The sequence below is a fragment of the Notechis scutatus genome, chromosome 2 (assembly GCF_049901735.1).
Source record: "Notechis scutatus isolate UNSWTSFEM ecotype Mainland chromosome 2, rNotScu1.2, whole genome shotgun sequence".
Taxonomy (NCBI): Eukaryota; Metazoa; Chordata; class Lepidosauria; order Squamata; family Elapidae; genus Notechis; species Notechis scutatus.
In genome coordinates, this window is record NC_142010.1 from 23,648,001 (window position 1) to 23,675,111 (window position 27,111).

The 27,111-nt window shown below is 42.6% G+C and overlaps 1 protein-coding gene across 1 annotated transcript in view; it reads right to left on the reverse strand.

The window, feature by feature from the left end:
• Positions 1 to 4,274: 4,274 nt before the first annotated feature.
• Positions 4,275 to 27,111, reverse strand: part of LOC148131923 (copine-9-like) — a 34,568-nt gene continuing 11,731 nt past the window's right edge. Inside the window, exons 3-10 of the mRNA XM_087954488.1 lie at positions 21,550 to 21,596; positions 20,362 to 20,465; positions 20,126 to 20,165; positions 16,755 to 16,831; positions 11,836 to 11,899; positions 8,440 to 8,539; positions 6,300 to 6,404; positions 4,275 to 4,316 (exon numbers count right to left, since the gene is read on the reverse strand). Of these exons, the coding sequence (XP_087810614.1) occupies positions 6,373 to 6,404; positions 8,440 to 8,539; positions 11,836 to 11,899; positions 16,755 to 16,831; positions 20,126 to 20,165; positions 20,362 to 20,465; positions 21,550 to 21,596 (464 nt within the window). The 3' untranslated portion in view covers positions 4,275 to 4,316; positions 6,300 to 6,372. The remainder of the gene's footprint in view (positions 4,317 to 6,299; positions 6,405 to 8,439; positions 8,540 to 11,835; positions 11,900 to 16,754; positions 16,832 to 20,125; positions 20,166 to 20,361; positions 20,466 to 21,549; positions 21,597 to 27,111) is intronic.

A 27,111-nucleotide genomic window follows, 5' to 3' on the forward strand; every position in this document is an offset into this window, starting at 1 on the left:
AAGAAAGAAGTCGCATTAACGCTTCGCCGTTGAGGTAGCTTAAACCTGGATTGAGTGAGTGTATGAATAACCGGGTCTTTTGAATATCCCACCTCTTGCTGTGAAGAACCGAGGATATTTAATGACTCCACCCACCCAATTCTCTTAATCCTCTTTGCCCCACAGTGGGTAATGGAGCAGATGGAGATGGTAGAGGGACTTGTACTGCTTAAACTTCAGGTGTGGGGGGAAAGGGTGGGAGTGGATTTTGAGGGCTTTGCATTTGAGTCCAAAAGCCCAAATTCGGTAAGAAGGAAATAACCAAAGCACAGAGTTTGCAGAGCAAAAGCCTGCTTTCTCTTTCTCTGCTCTCTTCAGATTTCATCCATAACTGATTTTTCTTTGTACAGCACTGAAAAAGGGCCTCTCCCATCGGCTGCCCATAGGACCATCACTCGTGTTACCACCTTATCATGCAGCATTCAATGAATGAATGAATCAATCAACCAATGGAACAGTTGGCAGTTGTGGGAGCTTCATCACTTGAGACTTTCAAGAAGAGATTGGACTCCCATCTGTCAGAAATGGTGTAGGGTCTCCCGCTTGGGCGGGGGTTGGACTAGATGACCTACAAGGTCCCTTCCAACTCTGATAACCTGTAATCATCATCATCATCATCTGTAATCAAGCATTCACTGATCCCAGCATCAAACAAACAGGGGTTGCTCAAACCAGGGATTGTGAGAGGGAGGACAAGAGATAAATATGGATTGTCTGAAGCGTACGGTGCGACCTCTGAGGTAACTTCAGGGCCACGGCTATTCAATTTTTTTTTATAACAATACAGGATCAGTTCCCATTATAGCTAGTCTTCACCTGGCAACCACAATTAGGATCAACAACTCTCTTGGTTGCTAAGTGGAAAATCACATGATCAAAATGGGCTTCCAATATTTCCCATTTGGTCATTAAGTGAGCGATCACGTGACCGGTGCCTTGAGATTTTACTTACACGTATTTCATTAACTCTGCTTGCCAGAAGCCAATGGTGAAGCACCCACCAATGGTGAAGTTCCTAGTCGAACCACAGACAATTACAATGATCTAATACATATCGATTTTACAGAAGACATTGTTGAAAAAGCACTGCGCAATCTAAAACCATCCCTATCTATTGGACCGGACAGAATATGTGCCTACTTCTTAAAAAAGCTATCCGCTGCCATAGCCAAACCTCTAAGCATAATCTTTGAAAAATCTTTCAGGACCAGCTCCTTGCCAAAACTATGGTCACAAGCCACGGTCATCCCCATCTTCAAAAAGGGAGACCCCAGCCTAGTTGAAAATTACAGACCAATCTCTTTATGCTGCGTCACCTGTAAAGTCATGGAATCAATTATTAACCAATCCATTATCTTCCACTTAGAGACAAACAACCTACCCTCTAATAAACAATTTGGTTTCAGAAAAAAACTATCCTGCAATCTGCAACTCTTACACTGCAAAAACATATGGACTACACAACTCGATCAGGGCAAAACAATAGACGCAATCTACATAGACTTCTGTAAAGCCTTTGATTCAGTGGTACACGACAAACTACTACTAAAACTAAAATCTTATGGTATCTCTGGACATCTATATAACTGGATAGAAGCATTCCTGTCAAACAGACAACAAATGGTCAAAATTGGGAGCGTCCTATCAAATTCTGTACCTGTCAACAGTGGTGTCCCCCAAGGCAGTGTTTTAGGACCAACTCTTTTCATACTCTACATAAATGACCTCTGTGATCATATTAAGAGCAACTGCGTTCTCTTTGCTGATGATGTAAAGCTATTGAACACCACAGACAACACTGCTACTCTTCAAAAAGATCTTGACTATGTATCAGAATGGCCAACGGTCAATCAAATGGCGAAGTTGCCAAATCTCAACAAATAAATGCTTTGTCTTACATATTGGCAGAAAAAAATCAGAAAATAAAATACAAGTTAAATAGTCAAGACCTTGTTGAGGATCCAAACTTTGTCAAGGACCTTGGAGTACTCATCTCAAATGATCTAAGTGCTAGAGCCCACGGTAACTATATAGCCAAAAAGGCATTAAGAGTTGTTAATCTAATCCTACATAGCTTCTTCTCTGGTAATATCACACTACTAACTAGGGCATACAAAACATTTGCTAGACCTATACTTGAATACAGCTCATCAGTCTGGAACCCATATCATGTATCTGATATTAACACAATTGAAAAAGTCCAGAAATATTTCACAAGAAGAGTTCTCCGCTCCTCTACTCGTTGTAGAATACCTTATGCCACCAGACTTGAAACTCTAGACATAGAAAACCTAGAACTACGCCACCTCCAGTCAGATCTAAATATAGTATATAAAATCATACATTGTAATGTCCTACCTGTCAATGAATCCTTCAGCTTCAACCATAACAACACAAGAGCACACAATAGATACAAACTCAAGGCTAACCACACCAAACTTGATTGCAGAAAATACAACTTCAGCAACAGAGTGGTCAATGTTTGGAATACTCTACCTGACTCTGTGGTTTCTTCCCCAAACCCCAAAAACTTTAAACTTAGACTGTCTCCTTTTGACCTCACCCCCTTCCTAAGAGGCCTGTAGGGGGCGTGCATAAGCACACCAATCGTGCCTACCGTCCCTGTCCTATTGTTTTTTTATTTTTCTCATGTATTCAAAACTATATTTATTCTTATACCTGCATCTTGTAAGCGATTGACAAATCAAATAAATACTAAAAATGAATGGCCACACAACTGTAAATGTCTGCCAGTTGAAAAGTGCCAGAGTGATGATCATTTGACCAAGGGATGCTGCAACAGCCATAAATGCAATGACTGGTTGCAAAGCTGTTTTATTTCTATATTTGCAACTTCAGCCATTAAATGAGGCAGTTGGTAAGTGAAGACTACCTGTACCTTCTTTTGGCATGTTATTTTGACTTTCTACAGCCATGTTGACAGTGGTGGGATTCAATTTTTTTGTACTACTGGTTCTGTGGGCATGGTTTGGTGGGCATGCAGAGGTGGTATTCAACAGGTTCTGACCAGTTCGGGAGAACCGGTAGTGGACATTTTGAGTAGTTCGGAGAACCAGCAAATACCACCTCTGACTGGCGATTTTACAGTATCCTTCCCCTGCCACGGTAGTAAAAAAAATTGAACCCACCACTGTGGGCATGGCAGGGGAAGGATACTGTAAAATCTCCAGTCAGAGGTGGTATTTGCCAGTTCTCTGAACTACTCAAAATATCCCACCCAAGTCCTGTCCAAATCTGATCCACTTTTTTCTAATCGCATGTAATTTTCTTGTCAACAGAAAGAAAATCCTTTTCCAATTGTCATCTTTTATTTTAACTTCCTAATCTACATACAGGCTCTTGATAATCTCCCATTCACAAAATTACCAAATCAGCCTCATAAAATTAGCCGAAGTTTGCTATGAGCTCTGTTCTAGCTAAGAAGGCTTCAGAAAATCCTGGCAATTCTTTCTGCCAATCTTAGCTTCGGATTAGGAACAAATAATTTTGAAAAGAAAGGAAATAATGCTTTAAATTTGTTCTGTTCAAGCCAAGGGTTCAATCCTATACAAACACTTATTTAGATTTACATCTAAATAAGCACAAATGGAATTGCGCTATTCAATTAAAGTAAGACAAGTCACAAGAAATTTGACTTTTGGCTCCACTTCAAATAATATTGGCAAATAATATCTACAAAAACATTAATTGTCCTTTTGCTGGCAGCTGGTTGTGTGCAGAGTGAAAAGGATAAAAAGAGAAAGGGAGCATCAGAAAGTAAGAGGCCCTCACTCATTTTTAGCTGTAATGCCATCTGTGATTAGCATACAATACCCAGATAATTGTTTCTTGAATCTCTGGAATAAGAGAAAGGATTATAACAACTTTCCCCCATCATGATGCCCTCAAAAGAATTGGGCTACAATTTCATGTTGGATGAATTGATAAGAATTGTAATTTCACACTAAAGGAGAATATTTGTAGCTCTGGGCTGAAATGTGGGTTCCTTGGTACTGTCTGAGCTTGGTTGTTTTCTTGCAGACGTTTCCTTACCCAACTAGGTAACATCATCAGGGCTAGACTAGACTTGCACAGATGATATTACCTAGTTTGGGTAATGCAACGTCTGCAAGAAAACAACCAAGCTCAGAGAGCACCAAAGACCCCCTAAATTAATACTTCTGGGGAATCCAGGTTGGGGAAGGTGGTTTATAAAAACTGGTCTGTATTCTCACCTGCCATCCTGGTCCCAGTCATAGACGTCGATTTTCACAGTCCTAGAACGGAGGTAACAAGTAACAAGAGAAGGTGAGTTCCCAAACGAGGGTTTCAGCTTAGGAAAGCAAGAGACCAAATGAAAAAGGGGATAGGGCATATGCTGTAGAGCAGGGGTCCCCAGGAGAATTCTGGGAGTTGAAATCTACAAGTCTTAAAGTTGCCAAGTTTGGAGACCTCTGCTGTAGAGTTTATGTCCATACTCGTTAAATTCCTTTAAGTGCCAGTCCATAATATGTAGAACTTTCTTTTCACTCCTGAAAAACATGCCAGGAAATATACATCTTCCTGATACCATTAAAAATGTATGTATGTTCCATCTATATAGATAATTCTCGACTTACAATAGTTTGTTGAGTGATGGTTCAAAATTACAGTGGCACTGAAAAAAATGACTTATTTAGGACCATTTTTCACACTTACAATTGGTGCAGCGTCCCCAAGGTTCACTTAACAACTGTGACAAGAAAGTGATAAAGGTCATAGAATAGGACAAAACTCATTGAACATGTGTTTTGCTTTAGCAACAGAAATTTTGGCCTCCATTGTGGTCGTAAGTCGAGGACTACCTATACAACGCCCAGAGACACACACCCCCCATGAGGGGTTAAGAAGTTTGATATATAAATAAATGTAAATAAATAAATAAATGTATGTAAGTAAATAAACAAACAAACAAACAAATAATATCTTCTAGAATCTGGATCATTCCTTCACTCCTGGGAAATAGGCCAGGCAATATCAGTTCTTCCTTATGCCACTAAAAATGTATATGTTTTTCACCTATATCAGGGGTGGGTGTTAAACTCAATTTCATTGAGGGCTGCATCAGGGCTGTGGTTGACTTTGAGAGTGGGTGGGTGAGTGGGCGGGCGTGGCCGACAGGGTGGGCGTGGCTAGTTTGACACCACTCCCCAAGCCGCTGGCATGTTTCCTCTTTGCATTGGGTAGACCGGGCTGAATCCAGGCTGGCCTGCCTGATCTTTGCTTTTTGCATTGGCTAGACCAGGATGGCCCTGCAGGCTGGATCCGATCACATCATGGCAGAGGTGGTATTCAAGAGGTTCTGACCAGTTCTGGAGAACCGGCGGAAACTTTGAGTAGTTCGGAGAACCGGCAAAGACCACTTCTGACTGGCCCCACCCTCATCTATGCTCTGCCTCCCGAGTCCCAGCTGATTGGCTGGGTCTTCTTTGGTTGCCCTGCACAGGAGAATGGAGCTGGAAAGCAGGTTCATGGGGTGGGGAGGGAATGGGGATTTTACAGTATCCTTCCCCTGCCACACCCACCAAGCCACGCCCGCAGAACCGGTAGTAAAATTTTTTGAATCCCACCACTAATAGTGGGCCACATCCGGCCTGCAAGCCTTGAGTTTGACACCCCTGAACTATGTAGTCCTTTATACTGCTTGCTTTTGATAGATACCTATGGGAACCTGGATACCCTTTTCCCAGCTGAGGTACAGGTAGTCCTCGACACTTCGTTTAGTGATGGTTCGAAGTTGCAACATCACTGAAAAAACTGACTTATACGACCATTTTTCACACTTACGACTTTTGTAGCATCCCCATGATCACCTGATCAAAATTGAGATGCTTGGCAGCTGGTTCATATTTATGACGGTTGCAGTGTCCCAGGGGCTCACGTGATCCCCTTTTGCGACCTTCTGACAAGCAAAGTCAATGGGGAAGCCAGATTCATTTAACAACCGTGCGACTAATTTAGCAACTGCAGCAATTCACTTAACATGGCCCCCCCAAAAAGTCGCAAAACGGGTCAAAGCTCACAATAAATTTCTCACTTAACAACATAAATCTAGGGCTCATTGAGGACTACCTGTACTTCAATGGTTTTTAAACAGCCTTGAACCTTTTTGACCTGGAAACAGCATAAAAAATAGAAATCAAATTTCTCCTCCTCTTAATATTTTGGGTGCTCTGTCCTTTGCCAGCCTTTAGGCCCAAAGTATAGATATAAACCCTAACCTGTCATAGTCTCCATTGCACAAAGAGCGGACAGGAATTGAAAACGGTTGCCACACGGGATTCAGATTGTTCTTCACCACCTCTGTCTTGTGGCAGATGGTGAACCTGGAACCAGAGAGGAGTCATGGCAAAAGAGGGAAAGAGCAAACACGAAAGGAGGGCTAATGGGCTTTGAGGTGGTGTGGAGTAACATAATACAGCCTCCAGAGGTGTTGGATTGCAATGCAGTTGAGAATACAGTTCATCATGCTCAAGAGGATGAAAATTGTAGTCTTGAACGGGGTCGCCACACTTGGCAACTTTAAAACTCCTGGACTTCAATTCCCAGAATTCCATAAGACCACTGGCTGAGGAATTCTGGGAATTGAAGTCCAGGAGTTTTAAAGTTGCCAAGGTTGGAGGCCCCTGGCCTAGAACATCCACAGGCCGCCAGATTAAAGAAAGCTGATCCATCCAGAAACCAGGTGTGCTGTCCATCCGCAAGAAGAGCCCTCTGGCACAGGCTCCTTTGGGTTTCCGAAGCCACAAAAATTGGAGAGGGAATTTCAGCAGAAGCTCTTGAGCCGCAGCATCTCAATTTCCCCCTTCCATCTGTGCCTCCCAAACCCAGGCACCGCACACCGTGCCTGTTGGCCTTCTTCCCCAACATCCTTTATTGGAACATCCACTCGTTGGGGAAGGATGGAGATCAGCTCGATGTGACGGAGAACAAAATGTGGAATGTGCTCTCCAACCACTTCTGAGCCAAGCTAGAAATGGACATTGAGTGCTACCGTTGCTAAGCAACCAGGGTAGCCTTCTCTGGCTCTACCACTGAAGGACTGAAGCAAGGCCATAATGTAGCTGATTTTCACCACATATGGAAAACTCTGATTCTTCCACTCTAAGCACGCTGAGGAAAAGGACTCACCCGCTGCAATCACTCGTGTAACCATCCTGCACAGCCCCAGAACACATGCACTGAAAAGCAAATCCCTTTCTTCCCTCAGTATCTCTTCCTCCACCCCAAATACAGTGGCGGGGGAGGGGGGGGAAGGTTAAAATGGGTTGGGGGGATAAAATAAAGAAATCTTCTTTTGGGGACCATGAATATACAAGCTGACGTTTAGAAAGGACAAGAAAGAAAACTGAGATGGCATCCTATAGAGCAGGGCTGTCCAACCTTGGCCCCTTGAAGCCTGGCGGACTTCAACTCCCAGAATTCCCCAGCCAGCAAAGCTGGCTGGGGAATTCTGGGAGTTGAAGTCCGCCAGGCTTCAAGGGGCCAAGGTTGGACAGCCCTGCTATAGAGTATCAGGGAGGGGGGTAAAGGGCAAAAAATATACCTCAGCTGCTGATCAAGGGAGCCATATTAGCTCGGCTTAAGCTACCCCCTACACACGCCATTATTTTCTGCTCATATGACGACAGGGAATAGTCATTATATTCCTTCATGCTAGGGGCGTGTAAAATAAATAGTACCTTTTCTCAAATCTTAATTCTCCCATCTCAGAATAAAAAAGGTGAGTGAAAACCAGGGGTGGGATTCAACTGGTCTTACTACTAGTTCGGTGACTACGTTTTGTGCGCGCACGCATGTAAAAAAACCTTAAGCTGTGCTGCCTGTGACAGCTGAAAAGCACAGCACGCAGGTGCGCAGTGTTTGAAAATCCTCTTCTTTCCTGCTTTTTCAACCTCAGCTGTGCTGCGCAAAACAGCTGAGGTTGAAAAAGCAGGAAATAAAGCTCAGGTAAGAGGCCAGGTGGGCGGGTGGGCCAAACAGGAGCAAACACAGAACTGGTTCGGTGTCTGCTACTCTTCAGAGCTACCGGTTTTATAGAGCCGGGCAATTTTCACCCCTGGTGAAAACTGGTGTGGAAAAAAATTGAGGTTATTGATGTGGGTTGGGATCACACCTGAGAATCAATGTCCACTCATCCTTCTCATCTCTTTTTAACTAGCAAAAAGAATGGCTAGAGAAAAGAGGAGTAGAAAAGCAAGCCTAGTGTCTCTTGGAAGCAGGTGTGTGTATGTGTGTGTGTGTGTGAACAATTCAGGGCCTAATGACACTATCAAGGCAGCTACATGCCATTAAAGTAACAGCCCAGAATTGGGCCTGGGAAGTTGGTTGCCTCGAAAGGGAGTTCTCTTGCGTACGTGCCGTCTTCGTTGCTGCGGTAGAAAACAAGGAAGGGATCTGATTTGCCAAAGAAATCCTTCTTGTCCAGCTTGTTGGCACACAATTGCATGGTGATAATGTCCTGGAAGGAAAAGGCTACATCAGAAAGGGAAGCAGAGCAAGGAAGAGGTCATCAGAAATAATCAACTATGGGAGTAGAAAACTACTCATAAGAAACATAATAGGCCCACTGCTTCAAACTTTTTTTTTTTTTTTTTACCGACGGACAGTCAAAAATATAAACACAAAAGAGCCATTTCTGATTTGATTCCATTTTCTAAAAAACTGTCCTCATGTATGATTTGTTCATGTTCTTCCCCAAGGAACATGAATAGCTTACAGATGGTTTCCAGGATCTCTGGCCTTGGCTGTTTTTAGAGTCAGTCCAGGGTTTTCTGGGGGCTATTATACCTCTGAGAATCAACTTCCATTCAAAACTGCTACTGGCAAAATCTCTTAATGGCCCTTTTAAGATAAGTAGTTCAAGTGGCTGATTTCCAGTGCTGACATTTGTCAGGAATGGATGAATTGAAAACATTCTCATCCACAGATGAGCTCTTCCATACTTTTCTGTACTTGAAGAGCGTGTTCTCCACTCATCCATCCATCCATCTCTCTCTCTCTTTCTCTCTCTCTCTCTCTCTCTCTCTCTCTCTTTCTCCCTCCCTCCCTCCCTCCCTCCCTCCCTCTCTCTCTCTCTCTCTCTCTCTTCCCCCCCCTCTCTCCCTCACACACAGTCATATTGAGGCAGCAGGAAGCATAGCAGAACTGAGGGCAGGGAAATATATACCTTACCACAATGGCATAAAATTAACTGTCCCCACATTTGATCTCTATCTTGAACCTATACTATAGCCCAGGGTGGGCAAACTACGGCCGCTGGCCACATCCGGCCCGTTGGTCTTTTTAATCGCCCGCCAAGATTGGTACAGAATTAAGGTTTGATGTGAATGATTGAATGATTGCATTCATTTGATTTTGACTTGTAATGACAGGCATTTCGACACCAGGTGGTGGCCCGTCTGTCAAATTTTAAAAGTCAATGAGGCCCCGAGCCAAAAAGTTTGCCCACCCCTGCTATAGCCTCTGATGGGCTTGCTGTCAAAAGGTGGCAATGTAATTTGAGGCATACAGGACATATTAAACAAAGGTTTTGTTATTCTGGGGCTGCCACAAAGAAGAGGGGTGTCAACCTATTCTCCAAAACACTTTGAAGGTGGGACAAGAAGCAATGGATGGAAATTAATCAACGAGAGAGAACTAAGGAGATATTTCCTGACAGTGAGAACAATTAATCAGTGGAATGATTTGCCTCCAGAAGTTGTAAATGGTCCAACACTGGAAGTTTTTAAGAGACTGGACAGCCATTTATCTGAAATGGTATAGGGCAAGGGTCTTCAAACTTGGCAAGTTTAAGACTTGTGGACTTCAACTCCCAGAATTCCTGAGCTAACATGACCGGAGGAGGAATTCTGGGAGTTGAAGTCCACAAGTCTTAAAGCTGTCAAGTTTGAAGACCCCTAGTATAGAGTCTCCTGCTTGAGCAGAGGGGGTTGGTCTAGAAGACCTCACTGATCCCTTCCATTATTCTGCCATTCTGCATCATGGTACAAGTACATGGCACAATTCGTTCAAGTTTAATTTAAATGCTTTAAAAATTGCTAAGCCTTATTAAGATTGCGGCTTTTCCCTGAAAGATTTTGGCTAAGAATGTTGAAATGTCATGAGATTTGAAGAGAGAACACCAAAATCTGGCCATTTTAAAAATTGGCCCTTTTATTTTAGATACCTAGACTATCGGATGACTGAGTTACATGAATAGTGAGAGTTATGGTTGGATACTTTCCTCCACTCTTTTCTGGCAATTCACAGCATGCCATTCAAAAGTCAAGTGTGGCCTTAGATTCGGCAAAGGTTGTTTGTATCTGTTCTAATTGGATATTGGTGTAAAGGAGTTCACCTTGGTTGCTCTCTAACCTGGATATTTTCATGAAGACATTAAAGACATTTCATTACTCAATACTAGGTAACATCATCAGTGCTAGCAGGGATAAAGAAGGCTGTGAAAATGTTTACAGACCCCACACATCCCGGACATAAACTGTTTCAACTCCTTCCCTCAAAACGACGCTATAGAGCACTGCACACCAGAACAAATAGACACAAGAACAGTTTTTCCCCCGAAAGCCATCACTCTGCTAAACAAATAATTCCCTCAACACTGTTCAGCTATTTACAAAGTCTGCACTGCTATTACTGTTAATCTTCTCATCACTCCTTATCGCCCATCCCCTCCCACTTGTGACTGTAGGACTGTAACTTTGTCGCTTGTATCCTTACGATTTATATTGACTGTTTCCTAGTATGATTTGATTGCTTATTGTACCCTATGACTACTATTAAGTGTTGTACCTGATGACTCTTGACTCTTGATGAATGTATCTTTTCTTTTATGTACACCGAGAGCATTTGCACCAAGACAAATTCTTTGTGTATCCAATCACACTTGGGCAATAAAAGAATTCTATTCTATTCTATTCTATTCTATTCTATTCTATTCTATTCTATTCTATTCTATTCTATTCCATTCCATTCCATTCCATTCTATTCTAGTCCAGTCCAGTCCAGTCCAGTCCAGTCCATTCTTTCCCTATTCTATTCTATTCTATTCTATTCTATTCCATTCCATTCTATTCCATTCCATTCTTTCTCTATTCTATTCTATTCTATTCTATTCTATTCTATTCTATTCTATTCCATTCCATTCTTTCCCTATTCTATTCTATTCTATTCTATTCTATTCTATTCTATTCCATTCCATTCTTTCCCTATTCTATTCTTTCCCTATTCTATTCTATTCTATTCTATTCTATTCTATTCTATTCTATTCTATTCTATTCTTTCTCTATTCTATTCTATTCTATTCTATTCTATTCTATTCTATTCTATTCCCTTATTCTATGCCATTCCATTCTATTCCATTCTTTTCCCCTATTCTATTCTATTCTATTCTATTCTATTCTATTCTATTCTATTCTATTCTATTCTATTCTATTCTTTCCCTATTCTATTCTATTCTATCCTATTCTTTCCCTATTCTATTCTATTCTATTCTATTCTATTCTATTCTATTCTATTCTATTCTATTCTATTACCTCGTCTGGGAAATGAAACATCTGCAAGGAAGCAACCAAGCTCAGAGAGCACCAAGGACTCCTCAGTTCAAGCCTGAGCTACAAATATTCTCCTTTATTAGTAGCTCATCCTAGAGAGGCTGCCCCACTCATTTTGCTCATGTCCCACTACGCATGAAGTGGAGGAAGGAAAGGGGTTCCCACTTTCCCCCCCAAGATGAGAGGGAGAGAACAAGCCACTCACCCGACAATTGCTGAGCTCTTCGGCAGACAGCACTATGGCACCACATTTCTTTCCTGGAACTCCCCTAAAGGTGATGGAGAGATCCAAACTCAAGGTTAGGGTGGGAGCAGTCCTTTCTTGCTGCTGCAAAGGAGCTGCTCGTGCTGGCAGTAATGGAAGCAGTATGGCAACGTAGGATAGATGTGGGGGCAGGGACACAAATGAGAAAGGTGAAATGCTATCACCAATACGTGTTCGGGAGGAAGTTGGCAGCCATGCACAGGCACCAAGTTAAGGTTTCATAGTGAAACTATGTCCCCAAACCTGATCCTCTCATATGTGTTGAGCTTTAGCTCCAAATAATTTCATGTGCCGTGCAGCTGAGGATTATGGTGGCACCCAAGAGAGATAGCTAGCTAGCTAGATACCGTAGATAGGTAGATAGATAGATAGGTAGGTAGATAGATAGATAGATGATAGATAGATAGATAGATAGATAGATAGATAGATAGATAGATAGATAGATAGACAGATGATAGAGATAGATAGCTAAGCTAGCTAGCTAGACAGACAGACATAGAGAGATAGATAGGTGACAGATAGATGATAAATAGATGATAGGCAGGCAGGCAGATAGCCAGCCAGATATAGATATAGATAGAAGATAGATAGAGACAGAGATAGAGACAGAGACAGAACTACAGCCAGAGCCAGAGCTAGGGATAGATAGAGACAGCTAGCCAGATAGATAGATAGATAGATAGATAGATAGATAGATAGATAGATAGATAGATAGATAGATAGATAGATGGATAGATAGATGGATGATAGATAGACAGATATATATTGAGATAGACAGATGATAGAGATAGAGATAGATAGATATATAGTTAGACAGACAGATATAGATAGAAAGATATACAGATATAGATAGATGATAGATGATAGACAGATAGACAGATAGATAGATGATAGCCAAATAGCCAGATATAGAAAGGCACATAGATGATAGATAGATAGATAGATAGATAGATAGATAGATAGATAGATAGATGATAGATAGACAGATATATATTGAGATAGACAGATGATAGAGATAGAGATAGATAGATATATAGCTAGACAGACAGATATAGATAGAAAGATATACAGATATAGATAGATGATAGACAGATAGATATATAGATAGATGATAGCCAAATAGCCAGATATAGAAAGGCACATAGATAGATAGATAGATAGACAGATGATCGAGTATATTATAGATTAACCGTAATCCACATAAACAAAGCTTGAGAATGATTAAAAGCAAGATTAACAGTAATGATGGGGAAAAAAAATTTGTGACTTCAACTACCCAATAATGTATTGCGGGCATTGCTTTATAAGAGGGGTGGGTGGGTAACCTGCGGCCTCTTTTCTGCAGCCTCCACAGGACCCTAAAATTCTGCTGCTTAGATTAGGTGGCAGCCTCCACAGGACCCTAAAATTCTGCAGCCTCCACAGGACCCTAAAATTCTGCTGCTTAGATTAGGTGGCAAACAATAGACTTCCTATCACCTTCTATTGGAAAATAAAACAAAAGAGTTATGTGAAGCCACCAGCAGGCTTCCTTCTCTGTGTAAAACGTAAGAAAAGGAAGAAAAGCCTGTGGTTATCCATCAACGTCACCATCGTCTTTTATATTCCCCATTTTCTTGTTAGAATGATGTGCTAATAACGATAACAGCCATATAGCAGCTCCCTTGCTTTATAGTATGGCTATCAGAAATTACTGGGCCCTGAATCCAAAGTTAGCTGAGCAGAGAAGACTAGCAATAAACAAAAATTAAATACCTAAAGTGCAAGAGGCCATTGGGTGGGATAATAATATTGAAGGGAATTGCACTCCCCTCCCCCCATTATATTACAGCGATGTGATTCTTATTTGTCTGGCACAGATGGTTACCCTGAATAGCTTCCTTCAGCTAGAAAACATAAATGCCAACTAAACAGCATAGGAATAGATTCCCCTCAGTTGGAAGTGATGTACTGGAGATCAGAGTGAAGGAGCAATCAGGGGGCCTGCTTCCTAATTCCCACCATAGCAAGGTGTCAGGTCCCAAAAATGGCAGGTGGAATTACCTCAGTTGCTTTGATTGTTCTTCCCCTACAGACAGAATCTTGCCAGACTAAAGCAACTATTTGCAGAGCTGTAGATGCACTCTGGGATGTCAGCTCTGAAGCTAGCCTGACAGAGGCCATCTTGGAGGCTTCAGTGCTGCCACAATGGTGCTGAGGGGCAGGGAGGGGGGAATAGAGATAGCTGGGGTTTTGTAGCCAAAACAAAATGGTTTCTCATGTGAACCAAGGACATTCCCGCAGGTGGCTGAGAAGAGGAGGAGTGAAGTTTCCAAGCAACCGGACAGCACCTTGATTGGACCATGTGACTGATAATTTGGGAAAAGGGGGGAAATGTTTACTTTTAATTAGGGGAAAACCGCGGGAACCTTTAGAGTCGTTTTTCACCAGCTTGTGCCAATATGATATATCCAATAAACTTGCTCTTTGAGGAAACCGCTTGCCTCGGAGTTCTGTTTGCTATGGGTGTATTACTTGGAACCCTGAGATGGGAACTGCTACTTTCAACCCCGCTTCCTGCCAACCAAACTTTCCAAGCTTGCTGCTTCTTTGCCCTCCTGGGAATCCAGACTCCATTCCACCACACAAGGCGGCTGCTGTGCATCACAACCATTTTAAGGGGGCAGCAGCAGACTCTGTCAGAAGGAATTAGTCTCTGACAGAGAAGCAGGTCCCCAGGACCTCCAGTTTTGTCCTTGCTGCCAGCTGGAAAACCCCAGAAGTTCCTACAAGTTCCCCCCCCACCAAAGCTGAAGGACTGAGGGCCTTCAACCAATAACATCTGTTCTGAAACAGCTCCAAACACAATCCTTCGCACGCAGGGCTCAGAATGGCCAGACCACCCTGCTCCTTCCGTTTTGCTAATGCATCTGTATCAAAGCTGGACTATTTCTGCAAAGTCTTCCCCTCCTCCCCTCACCCCCGCACACTTGGCTGCCCTCCCACACCCGAGAGCTGAGTTCCTTTTTATTCAGGCTGCCAACTAATGAGATATTTTAATCAGAAGAGCTGAACTGATTAAGCAATTACATGGCTGTTGTTTTTTAAAGTGTTTCTCTTCCTGAGGTCCTCAGATCTTTGCTGTAACCTGGATGGAACAAATAAGAGCGGAGCCAGTGACCTTCGGGGACTGGAAATTGCTTGTTTCTGGTTTCTACAACTTGCAGATTTCCAAATCTGTTGAGGTTCTGAGAAATCTTAGCCAAATCCCAGAATTTTGAGGCGGTTCCAACATCCTGGAAAGATGAAGACACTGCTTCATCTTTCTTTCTTTCTTTCTTTCTTTCTTTCTTTCTTTCTTTCTTTCTTTCTTTCTTTCTTTCTTTCTTTCTTTCTTTCTTTCTTTCTTTCTTTCTTCCTTCCTTCCTTCCTTCCTTCCTTCCTTCCTTCCTTCCTTCCTTCCTTCTTTCTTTCTTTCTTTCTTTCTTTCTTTCTTTCTTTCTTTCCTTCCTTCCTTCCTTCCTTCCTTCCTTTCTTTCTTTCTTTCTTTCTTTCTTTCCTTCCTTCCTTCCTTTCTTTCTTTCTTTCTTTCTTTCTTTCTTTCTTTCTTTCTTTCCTTCCTTCCTTCCTTCCTTCCTTTCTCTCTCTCTCTCTCTCTCTCTCTCTCCTTTGGAGAAAAAGGCTGTTTAACTGTATTAAATCATCAGAGACAAAAGGACATACAAACTGTTCAAATCCTAATTCAGGTCTTCCTCAATTTATGACCATAAATGAAACTGGGATTATTGTTGTAAGTCATGCAGTTTGTTAAGCAGGTCATCAGATGACTGACTTGATTTTACATCTTTTTTTATGGTGGTCATTAAGTGAACCTATTGTCCACAGTGGACTTTTTTTTTTTTTTGCTGGAAACTGGAAATAAACTCCAGTTTCCGGCAAGAAAAACAAACCCATTGTAAATCAGAGTCATGTGACTATGGGCCACTTCAAATGGCCATAAAGTGGGCCATTTATTGAGACAAAGCCCAGCCATCAGAACTTTGAATCTGAATCTGGCTCCTAGGTATCATTTCTGAAGTCCATCATAACTTCAACCGGTTCCACGTTGAGGATTACTTGTAGTACTATGACTTATAGAATCACAATTGGGAAGGACAGCAGCCACCCAGCACAACCCCTTGCTCAGTGGACACGGTGTCACTGAAAGCTGTTATGGTGACAATATCACCAGTTGCTGCTCTAGTTTCCCAAGTGATCCTTCGTTTTCTCTGAGATTGGTTGTTTTCTTGACGACGTTTCATTTCCCGAACTAGGTAACATCATCAGTGCTAGTAGGGAGTGGGGTTTGCACTCAATTGATATTCTAGACCTAGAGGGATACTCTGTCAGTGTTAGTGGGAGTGGTCTTGGTGATTTTTTTGGATGATCTCTTTACTGTTGGCTTGTTTGGCAGTACTTTGATTGGGGTATTGTTTACTTCTCGATTATTACTCTAATGTTAATCTTGGTGTTAATCAATGCTCATCTGGGTGTTTGATTGCTGATGGAGAGATGTTTGGTTTTTTTGCTGCCTTTTTGGCTTATTGGTTATCTCTTTTCAACAGTATGTAGATGTTATTTATGGCTAAGTGTCTATTGATAGCAGAGTGCCAGAACAAATCACAAGGCCAAATATTAGGTTGGTGATAATTTGTGAGACAGCGGGTCAATGGCCTTATGATTTTTGTCCTCCAAAGCTCTTCTTCCCAAACTCATAATTTTAATTTTAACTTCCTGGCCCTAATGCATTCACACAGTATTGGAACAGAAATGCCTCCAGATCACCACCATCCAGGTTTCCCCCCAAAAAACTTGCTAGATACCCCCTTCCCATGACTTACGTCAGGTTCCGTTCCAGGCGACCTCTTTGGGAACCGATGATCTCCCCCAAGGCTACAAAGGCCTGTCCTAAGAAGTCCTGTGGATGAGACCAAGGAGGAGAGGTGAATCCTGAGACATGAATTAGCAGGGGGAAAGGAGAGGAGAGGGAGAGGGGGGGAAGGGGAGAGGAGAGAAAGGAGAGGAGGGGGGAGGAAAGGGGAGCGGGGAGCAGGAGAGGAGGGGGAGGGAAAGGAGGGGAGAGGGGGAGGGGAAGAGGAGAGAGAAGCAGAAAAGGAGGGAAAGGAGGAGAGAGGTGAGGGGAAGGGAAGGGAAAGAAGAGGGGGAAGGAGAGGAGGGGGAGAGGGGATGTGAGAGAGAGAAGGGTTGGGGAGGAAAAGGAAAGAAGGAAAGGAAAGGAAAGGAAAGGAAAGGAAAGGAAAGGAAAGGAAAGGAAAGGAAAGGAAAGGGTAGCTTTCCACCAAGTCAAAGATTTGGTCATCCATTGTTCAGCTGGGCATGGTGATATCTCCGGCGTGCTGCATTGACTGCAATATGATTGTCCTGGATGGGGTTTAGGTTCTCCAAAAGCTTCAGGATGAGCAGAGACAGCATTGGCTGAAGACGTGGCGTTACCCGCCCAAACTGAGCATACCTCCAAGATAGCAGGGAGGAGGTCATCCAATATTTAGGAAGCCAAATCAAAAGTGACACTCTGCCTCTTTCCATTTCAATGGGGGCTTGCTTGGAATGGCTTCATGTACCAGGGGTCGCCAACCTTTTGGACCTCAAGGACCACCAAACTCATAATTTTAAATCCCAGGGACCACTAACTGGTCCTGTGGGCATGGCCTAATTTGTGGGTGTGGCTTGGTGGTCATGTGACTGGCTGGACATGGCTTGTATGTAAACATTATAAATATTTATATAAATATTGATTTTTTTACAAAAAAGAGCAACTTTTACCCCAAATCAGGCAAAGCAGGCAGGCATGTTGAGTTGCTCACAGAATCACAGATTCATTCAGAAATCTATCTATCTGCCATTGGCTAGCTCAGTCTGTCACATAAAATTTGCTTGCAAGCAAACTCACAAAATTAACTCACAACACTCCATGTATGTAAATATTGAATTTTTATTTAAAAAGAGAACAACTTTTACCCAAAATCAGGCAAAGCAGGCAGATTTAGTTGCTCACAGAATCATTCTATCTGCCATCGGCTAGCTCAGTCTCTCAAATTTGCTTACCGTGAGTCTGCACTGAATAATAGAACCATCAGTCCTAAGGGAGGATCGGCTGTGCTTAAAAGTGGAGCTGAAGATCTAAAGACTAGCTAGAAAGCAAGAAATCCAATCATTTCCTGCTTCCTAGATAATCTAAATCTCCCAGCACAGCAAAACAGCTGATGGTCGGAAAAAGGAAAAATAGCAATTTAGCAGGCAAGTTTGCCGGATAAGGAGTGAGTGGGTGGGGAGGGTTCCCGGAGGCCATGTGGGTGGCGCAGCCTTGTGTTTCTGCGCAGCCTGGATTAATTGCTTTGGGGGGGTGTGTGCTCTGGAAGTGAGATTTCTCTGCGGCCCACCAAAATTTTCTCACAGCCCACCAGTGGGCCACGGCCGCGACCCACTGGTTGACGACCTCTGTCATGTACTATTTGTCCGAATTCAGACTACATATGCAAGCCTGCCATCTTCTGGGTTAGTGCAGCACATTAAGTCGCAAGAAAAATCCGAACCCCAGTTCCATGTGGACCAAGCCTATCATGCATCTACCACGATTTGACCTGGCTAAATGGGCTGTGAAAATCTAACCTTTGAACAGACCCCCATACCCCCTTAGAATGGTTTAATCTTCTCCCCTTTGCTCTACAGTTGGGTCTGGTCCAAACAAGCGAGCGCCACTTGATCCCTAGAGGGCTAGACACAACTTACCTTCTATAGGTCGGGTTGGATAAAGCAGCATGTAAAAAAAAGGACAGTGGAGTTAGTGGCTTCTCATCCCACCTCAGCTGAGAAAGCTCTCTTCTGGTTTAACAGGTCAGTATAATGTCCTACAGCAGAGCAAAGATCCATCAATGGTGTTCATTATTTATCTAGGTATGTGACGTGCACAAAGGAAGAGGGGCCTTCCCCGTGGGCTTAGGTCTAAAGGGAAACAACAGAGGGGAGGGAGAGGCAGGAGGTCAAGAGGAGGAAAATGTGAGATTCATTCATTCATTCCATTCATTTTAGGTAAGTTATAGCTTGATACTAAGGACTACGAATTTTCTTAGAAAAAAGAGAACAGTGCAAGATTTGAGGGTCATGAAAAAAGTGGTTTAAGAAACTGTCAGTGGAGACAACCATAAGAAGTAACTGGAAAAGGATGGAGTTTAGAAAGAGAAGCTGAAATGTACTATGTGAAATCCTGTCCTTTTAATTTGCAACTCCCAAGCCTGGGGTTAAGGTTCTCATGCTTGCCCAGTTGTGAGATTAAAAATATAAATTCAAAAATTAATTTCACTACTACAACCCCTGGTCTGATTCTTCTCCATGTATTCTTTGTATTTCTTTGTCCTTTGTCACCGCAGGTTCTGAATCTTCCGGAGAAGTGGCAGAAGGGGCCTGGCATTACCAGAAAGGGCATGGCCAAAAACTGATGGCACAGTTTTTCATTTATATTTCATATTAGAAATATTTCGTTTAGAAATATTAAGGGTAGGCCCGGGAGCAGAAGGGATGTGGATGAAGAACTGCTCCATGTTTAATCCCAGTGATGAAGAACTGCGTGTTTATCCTTAAAACCACACCCAACTCTTTTTAAAAAAAGGCGGATCAGAATGTACATGGTTGAAATTTGACATCAAAATGACTGAACTTTCTGGGTGTTGGGAAACAGCCATCTTAGACAAGGAGGTCAAACAGGGAGCTAACCTTGAGTCTTTGTGCAGACTCAAGAGACTTAGGGCTGAGCACCCTTAAGTTACATAGAATGTTATCTGTTTCTTCCCATGGGAAGGCAAGCAGACTGAGGGAGATTCTTGTACTATAGGTGGAGTGCAATAAAGTAGCTAACTTGTAGCTTTCATGTCTGGAACTCTTTGCTTGTGCCTACCAGTTGGTGAGTTAGAAGATGTGTTTGCATGTGTGTGTGTGTGTGTGTGTGTGTGTGATAGATTTGTAATCACTGTTCTAGAAGCACATACCAGTTGTCTGTTTAATGAATATGTTTTAAAAAGACAACACAATTCTTTTCTTCCTTCCTACAACTGCTGTTGACTTTCTTCCCTAATTTCCACTAATTAGTTAACATAGATCCCAACTGAAAAAAACAACCCCACATAGATGTACAGTATAGGAAATTCCCCCGTGAACGTCCAGTTTGAAGTGTAGGACAAGCAATCATTATACTTACACTCTTGGGCAGGTTGCACGTCTTGGAATCCACATTGTAACTGGAAAAATATAAGAAAAAAAAAAAAGCATTATCCTTTGGCCTTTTTGGTGCTTCCCAAAATTTAGCTGCTGCCAGAGATAGGAGCAACAAGGTCTAGTAATCTGTGCAGGAGACAATCCAAGAAAAATAAATAAAAAGAAAACAAGGAGGTGGGGAGGATGGGAGGATGGAGAAATGGAGTAGAAGCAACTCACACATCAAATCGCAGGTTCTGCTTTTCCTCAAAATAATAGTCAAGTACAAACTTGCGAACAAAATCAGGGTTCAGTGTGTTATCGATCACCTCTGTGCGGCCAAACTGGGGAGCAGAAAGGCAAAGGGCAGGTGGTTAATAAGGAAACAGCTCTTTATCCATACCCACCCCCCCGCCCCCCCAATTACAGGCTAGGTAAACCCCACAGTTAAGACAATCGGCCGCCATAGTCAGAAGAGGCTGGGAAATGGAGAGGGACAGCTAGATGCTGGCCTTCAACTTGCCCATCCTCTTCAGTTGCAGTGGAGCATCCTATCCCATCTCCCGTGCTCAAATAGGATTCAGTTGGCTTCCTTTTTCTCACGCAAGGGGCCTTTTCTCATTTCTGGTTGCATGAAGGGTGGACCGGTTTCCTTCCCCATCCTCCTAATCCAAGGATTAAGGCCCCAAAACATTAATCACCAGAGAAGAGGAAGAGAGAGAGAGGAAGAGGACATATGTCCTGGAAGGCTCTGTATAACACAGACAGGGATGATAAGGCTTTTGACGAGACTGTGGCCACGTGGCCCACAGGGAGCCAAGGCTGTGATTTGCAGAAGCGATAGCTGCTCCTGTCCCGGGAGCAGTATTTATCCGCTAGGAGCCAAGGAAATCATCTGCTAGGCAAAGCTGTAAAAAAAGAATTATCTGCTCGATGGCGAAGAAGGCACACGTTGGTCTCATCTCCCAGTTCAGCAGGCAATTTAAAACCAGCAGTTCTGTCAGACTGCTTTCGGATGTTGTGTTTTATAAGTTATATATTTTCCCACCCAGCTTTGTCAGTAGGTACCTGACATTTTGTTCTTGACTTGCTCATTTAGATTGCAGGGACTGATAGGATGGAAAAATGTCCTGACACTGAATTCGTGGTTTTTGTTTCTTTTTTTTTTAAATAATGAAACCAGATCTCCAGGTTTTAACCTCAGAACCTCCTAAATATGGCGGGCGATGGGCTAGAATTGCTAGGTGGGCTGGAAGGAAGATTAGTAGACCATAGAAAGGTCCTGGGTAGAGAGGTCCTGGCAATGATCCACCCAATCAGAACTCGGGAGTCTTATCAATAAGATATGCCAGAAAGGTTTTGGTCAACAACAGCTGGATAAAACACATGCAACCATGTCAGATGGGTGCGGGGAATGCAACAGCTCACCTCTCGCCATTCTTTGTCTGCAGTTTCCTGGATGTAAACAATCACCACTGTAAAAACAAGGAGAACATTCAGTGGAAGTTGTATATGCCTTGCTTGACGTGGTCCCTGTTGCTACACGTTTTTAATTTTACACATGCAAATAAACCCATTCCTTTCACATCACACTCACAATATGCACCTTTGGGTGCCTCAATACCCCGCCTTCGCTGATGCAGCCTGCTAGTTCTATTAAAAGTGCCATTTTGGAGAAGGGAATTTGGAGTGGAAAAAGGAGGAAGAAAAGTTTAATTTTTTTTCCCTCTCAGTTTTCTGTGATTCTTGCTGTAAAACACCATCCAGTCTGTTATTTCTTTTTTTCTTTTGTAATAGTCAAAACATGTGCTGTTTCTCTCCAGCGTTTAACATTAATTAAGTTCACACATAATGTTTTCCACTCTGAGTCAAGATCTCTGTAAGTTTGCATCATATAGACGGGAAAAGAGTGCTATTTAGTAGTAAACAACATGAAAAGATTCCAGACTGAAACATTTCTAAGGCTGGAGAAACCTATTTTTAAAAGCAAATGAGCTGCTGCCAGTCAGCTTAGATAACATCGAGCCAAAAACCAATGATTTAATTCAGTAATAAGCAGTGTTAAATGTTCCCTAAGTACATGGTACTGATTGGCTAGCACTCGTGAGATTTATTTTACTTATTAGATATATCCACTACCACAATCTTATGACTCTTGGCTATTTACAAGGGGAAACATTCATAATAATGTGCAATAGATATAGTGGAATAGAAATAATTATCCCATAATTATAGAATTGGTTATAACCATCTAACAGATGTTTAAAATTATCTTAAAATGAGAGCACATAAACAGTTCTATAGTGTTATCTTAAACATTGAAAAGAATTACTGGAAAAGCTCGGATTCGTCTTGCTTCTGAAAGACCAAGAAGGTTGGAACAAATATGATTTCTGGTGATAAAAGTATTTTATAACAAGGGGCCATAATGGAGAGGCATCCTCTAGCCGTAATTCTATAATCTCTTGGTAGTGGGGGACGACCAAAAGTTTCCCCCAAATTACTCTTATTGGACAGATCCTGTTATGCTGGTTGAAGGAATAGTCTTGCACGAATAATAGTAATAACAGAAATAGAACAGCTGTGGCAAAAGGAAGCAAACTTAATAGGTGCCTCTTCTACTCTTCTATTATTTTATAATAGGTGCAATCCCACTGATTATTAACCAATGCAAGGATTGTTAATCAATTGTCCATAGTTACTTGCATCTTCATCACAGGGGTTTCTTAAAGAAAAGAGAAGTTTCTTTAAGTTAACCAGTGGAACAGCTTGCCTTCCAAAGTTGTGGGTGCTTCATTACTGGAATTTTTAAAGAAGAGACTGGATAGCCACTTGTCTGAAATGGTATAAGATCTCCTGCTTGATCAGGGGGCTGGACTAGAAGACCTCTAAAGGCCCTTCCAGCTCGATCCTGATTTAAACTTGTGCTTGCTTTAGCAGAACACACATTTCAAGCCATGACATAGTCAGTTCCAACTCTATTCCACTGTTGTCTGCCAAGATGTTTTATTAGGAATGTGTCTAGATACAATCCAGCAATGTGCCTCCCTGATCTAAAAGATACTAAACGTAGCCTGGATTTGTACATCAATTGTGATTCATATCAAAGCAAAACCGAATATTTCATCCAACGCTTTCTTAGGCGTGTCAAGAAATTTGTAACTTGACTCAGTATTTCAGCAGATCAAACCAATTATTCTTGGAAAAATAACATTTCTACTTGAAAGGGATTTCTCAGACCTATTTCCCCTAAAGCGATAGTTTTGCTTTTTCTGAAAAAAAAAAAAAAAAAAATCCTGGCATCATTTCATTTCACAACTCATTTATGTTATATCAGATTCTCCCTCCTCCGGCATTACTATTCAGGATTCTAACAGAGAGCAAATGCATTAAACTTCCCTGACCTAAATTCACCTTTTAAAAATGGTCTGTCATAGAGTCCAGCAGAACGACAACTACGCTGATAGCTTTAATCAGCATCCCTGGGTATTACACACACACACACACCCGCTCTATAAATACCAGGTCCCAAGAAAGGCAATATTTGGAGTTCAGGGTTGAACTGTGGGGTCCTTGGGGCTCTCAAAGCTTGGTGGTTTTACACTCAGACATTTCATTACCAAACTAGGTAACATCATGAGTGCTAGAAGGGAGAGGGGTTTGCTCTTTTTATATTATAGTGACTTGGCCTGTCAGTGTTGGTAGGAGTGTTCTTGGTGGTTCCTTGAACAACACCCTAATCAACGAACACCCTCGCCAACACTAATGGAGCAAGTCGCTAGTAGATAAAAACAAGAACAAACTCCACTCCTTGCAGTATGGATAACGTTACCTGGTTTGGTAATGAAACATCTGCGAGAAAACCAACAAGCTCAGAGAGCACCAAAGATCCCATATATTGGTCAAATAACAACTAAAAGTTTCATTGACAAAGATATTCTCAAGCTTTCATGGCACCAGTTGCCAGTATGCAAAAAACAAAACAAAACCAAAACCCTTAACACTGTGTTTCACTTGCTTGTAACTCTTTAAATCCTTCTCTAATAGGCAGAACTCTGAATAAGCCCCATGATTTCCAGGTAAGGAGGTATAAAGCTACCCTTAATATTAAACTTCCTACACCAGTGTGTGTGTGTGTGTGTGTGTGTGTGTGTGTGTGTGTGTGTGTGTGGTGTCAAACTCAAGGCCCGAGGGCCGGATGCATCATGTGCTGGCCACGCCCACCCCTGGTTTAGCGAAGGGGGGGAAAGTTTCGATAGGCAGGGGTGGGATTCTACCAGTTCGCACCTATTCGCTAGAACCGGTTGTTAACATTCTAAGCAGTTTGGAGAACCGATTGTTAGAAGAAATTACTGGCCTAATCCTGTAAGGAAGGCAGGAAGGAAACATTCTGGTGTTGCTTACAGAAACTGCCTCTCCTTTAACCCTTGTTACATTCTTGGCAGGACTAGACTTCCTGTCTCAGGAACGTCTCTGGAGGCTTTTTTCCCCTCCTTTGCTGGTACTTTGCTTGTGTGGAATGACCATTCAAAGTTACAATGGCACTGAAAAAAGTGACTTATGACCGTTTTTCACACTTACGACTGTTGCAGCATCCCCATAGTAATGAGAGGCCAGGCAAGGAGATACGTGCCCAGCCAGTCACATGACCACCAAGCCATGCCCACCACCTAAGCCACGCCCACAGAACCGGTTGTTAAAAAATTTGAATCCCACCCCTATCGATAGGTCATGTAACAACGACGACATGAGTTTGACACCCCTGTCCTATACCATTACAAAAAAAATGTGTCAAGTGTCTTAACACCAAAAAAAAACCAAATGCAATCCAATAACTGAAAATTAAAATATGGATGAAAACACAGCAAAAAGACCCTTTCCAAGGAACATTAACCAGATGTGAATTTAAAAAAAAATGAGTGAAGCTGTTTCTTGCGCACATTTGCTTGCCTCGGGGAGTTTTACAGCACAATTGAGCCCTTTTGTAAAATGTGAAAAGGCTGGGAGATTTGGCGATAAGATGGGAGACAGCAAATGTACTATTCTTGGCAAAATGTCTGTGGAAGTTCTCAGCCATCATGCTTTTTCAAAAGGCAACTGGGAAGAAGAAGGAGAAGGAGAAGGAGAAGAAGGGGAAGGGGAAGGGGAAGAGGAAGAAGAGGAGGAGGAGGAAGAAGAAGTAGTAGTGGTAGTAGTAGTAGTAATAGTAGTAGTAGTAGTTTTGCTTCTCATCCAAGAAGCTGGTTCTGGCATATCTCTCTGGGTGTAGCAGTAAACTTGTTTGGAACAGATTTGACTATATTATAGTCTGGGAAGGGGGGGGGGGAAATCAAGTCTTCATCTTTGCTGTGCTCCCCAGGACCTTCCACAATGCCCCGCAATTAAGTTAACAGACCTCTCTGGACCCCAATGGGCAATTGGAAGAAGCCAAAAATGTGGCCAATAGCAACTTGTGTGGGTGAGCCTAGGGCATTCTCTTCACTTGGGGTTAAGAAAACATCCCTAAAGGCAGATGATTTGGTCAGATAGCAGGAACTATCGATAGGTATGTGTAGTCTAATGAAGAGAAGGACTAGGGGTGGTACGACCTCAGTCTTCTAGTCTTTGAGGATCTGTCACAGAAAAGAGAAGATCAACTTCTCTAGAGCTTTGCTGGCTGAGGAATTTTGGGAGTTGAAGTCCCCAAGTCTTAAAGTGGCCAAGGTTGGAGTTGGGTTCAAGTCCGCCGTGGGGAACGCCTTACCGGGCCGCTGGGCTGGCGCCCCTTTTGTAAGGCGTGCTTTTCGGGCTCCGGGGACTTTCAAAAGATGCGGCGGCCCGAGGGGGGGGGGTGAGCTTTTCGGTAAAGTGCTAGAGCCCTAGAGCCCTGAGGGCAGAGGGCAGGTCAAGAAGGAATGAGTGGAAGATCATGAAAGAGAGATCGAACCTGGAACTGAGCAGGGATTTCCTGACAGTGAGAACAATTAATCAGTGGAACCACTTGCCTCTAGAAGTTGTCGGTGCTCCATCATTGGAGTTTTTAAAGAAGAGATTGGACAGTCATTTGAAATAAATGATATAGGATCTCCTGCTTGAGTAGCGGGTTGGATTAGAAGGCCTCTAAGGTCTCTTCCAACTTTGGTATTCTATGGTCTATGTTTTAACAGCATATAATATGGAAGAGATCCAGGACTTCACCACGTTTTCCTATCCCAGAGTAAATCAGGAGTCAAAGCGATGCAGCAGAGACTCAGGATCCTCAATGTAATGGAAAGAGAAGAGGCTAAAGGCGCGTGTAATCCAACGATGGTGCTCACATTTGAACTAGTCCTTCATTTTAATGGGGGTTTTCACCCTGGTGATAGCAACTTTCCTCCATGCATGGAGCATGTTTCATTTTTGTTGTTTTGTTAAGGTGGCTACCAACAAACCTGAAAGAACAGCTTTTGGAAAGAAGGGAAGACTTCAACATTAGAGTTAGATCTTCCACCCTAGAACAGCCTCCTTCAGCTGGGCATCCTTCAGAGATGGTATGCACCTTGGTCATTGTAGCCTCACACATCTGAAAGGCTCTTTGTGGGGAAAAGCTGCTTCGCGATCATAAAGGACTCTTCTGTGCCCTTTCGCATTGCCCTGATTTGGAATCTATGTTATAACTTTAGTGTCAACTCGTAAAGCATCCCTATGCCTGTTTTAGAGTTGCCATAAATGAGGGAGGGGAGGAAATCTGAAGGTGCAGGGCGGCAGTTTAAAACCAGAAGTACATTCCACACTTATTTTACAAAGATTGTAACTAAGCTACTGGATCTTCTGCCCGTGAAAATCCTTAATTGGAGAATGTGATTGATGACACCCAGCCTGTGAACGTGTTTTATTGGACAATCTGATTTAAGATACACTCAGGGGGGAGGGGGGAAAGAGGGTCACAGTTGACTGTAAATTATGCATGCCAGAGTTGCACAGTTGCAACACGCTGGACATGTTGCTCCTAATACATCTTCTGGATTCTTT